The sequence below is a fragment of the Acanthisitta chloris genome, unplaced genomic scaffold (assembly GCF_000695815.1).
Source record: "Acanthisitta chloris isolate BGI_N310 unplaced genomic scaffold, ASM69581v1 scaffold35765, whole genome shotgun sequence".
NCBI lineage: Eukaryota > Metazoa > Chordata > Aves > Passeriformes > Acanthisittidae > Acanthisitta > Acanthisitta chloris.
Genome location: NW_008672710.1, coordinates 21,147 through 21,778, shown reverse-complemented (window position 1 = coordinate 21,778; position 632 = coordinate 21,147). Strand labels below are relative to the sequence as shown.

The following is a 632-nucleotide window of genomic DNA, read 5'->3' as shown; positions in this document are numbered from 1 at the left end:
AGTGCCTGGCCTCACCCCACTCCAGGGCTCCCCATCGCTCAGAGCTGAGGGAGAGTTTCCCTCTGGTGATGGCTGGGAAGACTCAGGCTCCAGGGAACGCATGGTCCCATCCTCCGACACCTGTGACTTCTCTGTCAGCTTGTCAATTCCTGTTTGAAAGAGGAAAAGCTCAGAAACACAAGTGAATCAAACACATTTAAAAGCAGGGGTTCTTCTCTACCACACACAGACATCCTGTGCCTCTGATGCTATCAGAAACACACTCCTTTCAACAGGAGAAGCAAGATCTAGCCTTGATTTCAGGACCCCAGATGGAGTTTGTGTCTAGGAAAATGTTTCCTGATGCAGGAGGAACACAGGTTCACATGGACAGAGTTAAACTGAGGCAACAGGTCAAGATTAGGACAAACGGCCACGTGGAGACTAAGTCTGAGAGAAGAGAAACACTCAGGGCAGTTTGTTTGTGATTAGCTTGGGCAAACTGATCTGAAACTCAGACTGAAAGGCAGTTAAGTTATTCATAGATGTAAACGCTTAATCTCTCCACACCCAGTGAAAGGGTGAGTCCACACAATATCTCACAGAGAAAACAAACTTCTCTCCTGCTCCAAAGGTAATCTAAAGCTCACCTG

At 47.5% G+C, this 632-nt stretch overlaps 1 protein-coding gene across 1 annotated transcript in view; it reads right to left on the bottom strand.

The window, feature by feature from the left end:
* Window positions 1-632, bottom strand: part of HID1 (HID1 domain containing) — a gene marked incomplete at its 5' end in the record, with an annotated part of 18,028 nt that overhangs the window by 3,664 nt on the left and 13,732 nt on the right. Inside the window, 2 exons of the mRNA XM_009074630.1 lie at window positions 16-149; window positions 630-632. The exon at window positions 630-632 is cut by the window's right edge and continues 213 nt beyond it. Coding sequence (XP_009072878.1) covers window positions 16-149; window positions 630-632 — 137 coding nt within the window. The remainder of the gene's footprint in view (window positions 1-15; window positions 150-629) is intronic.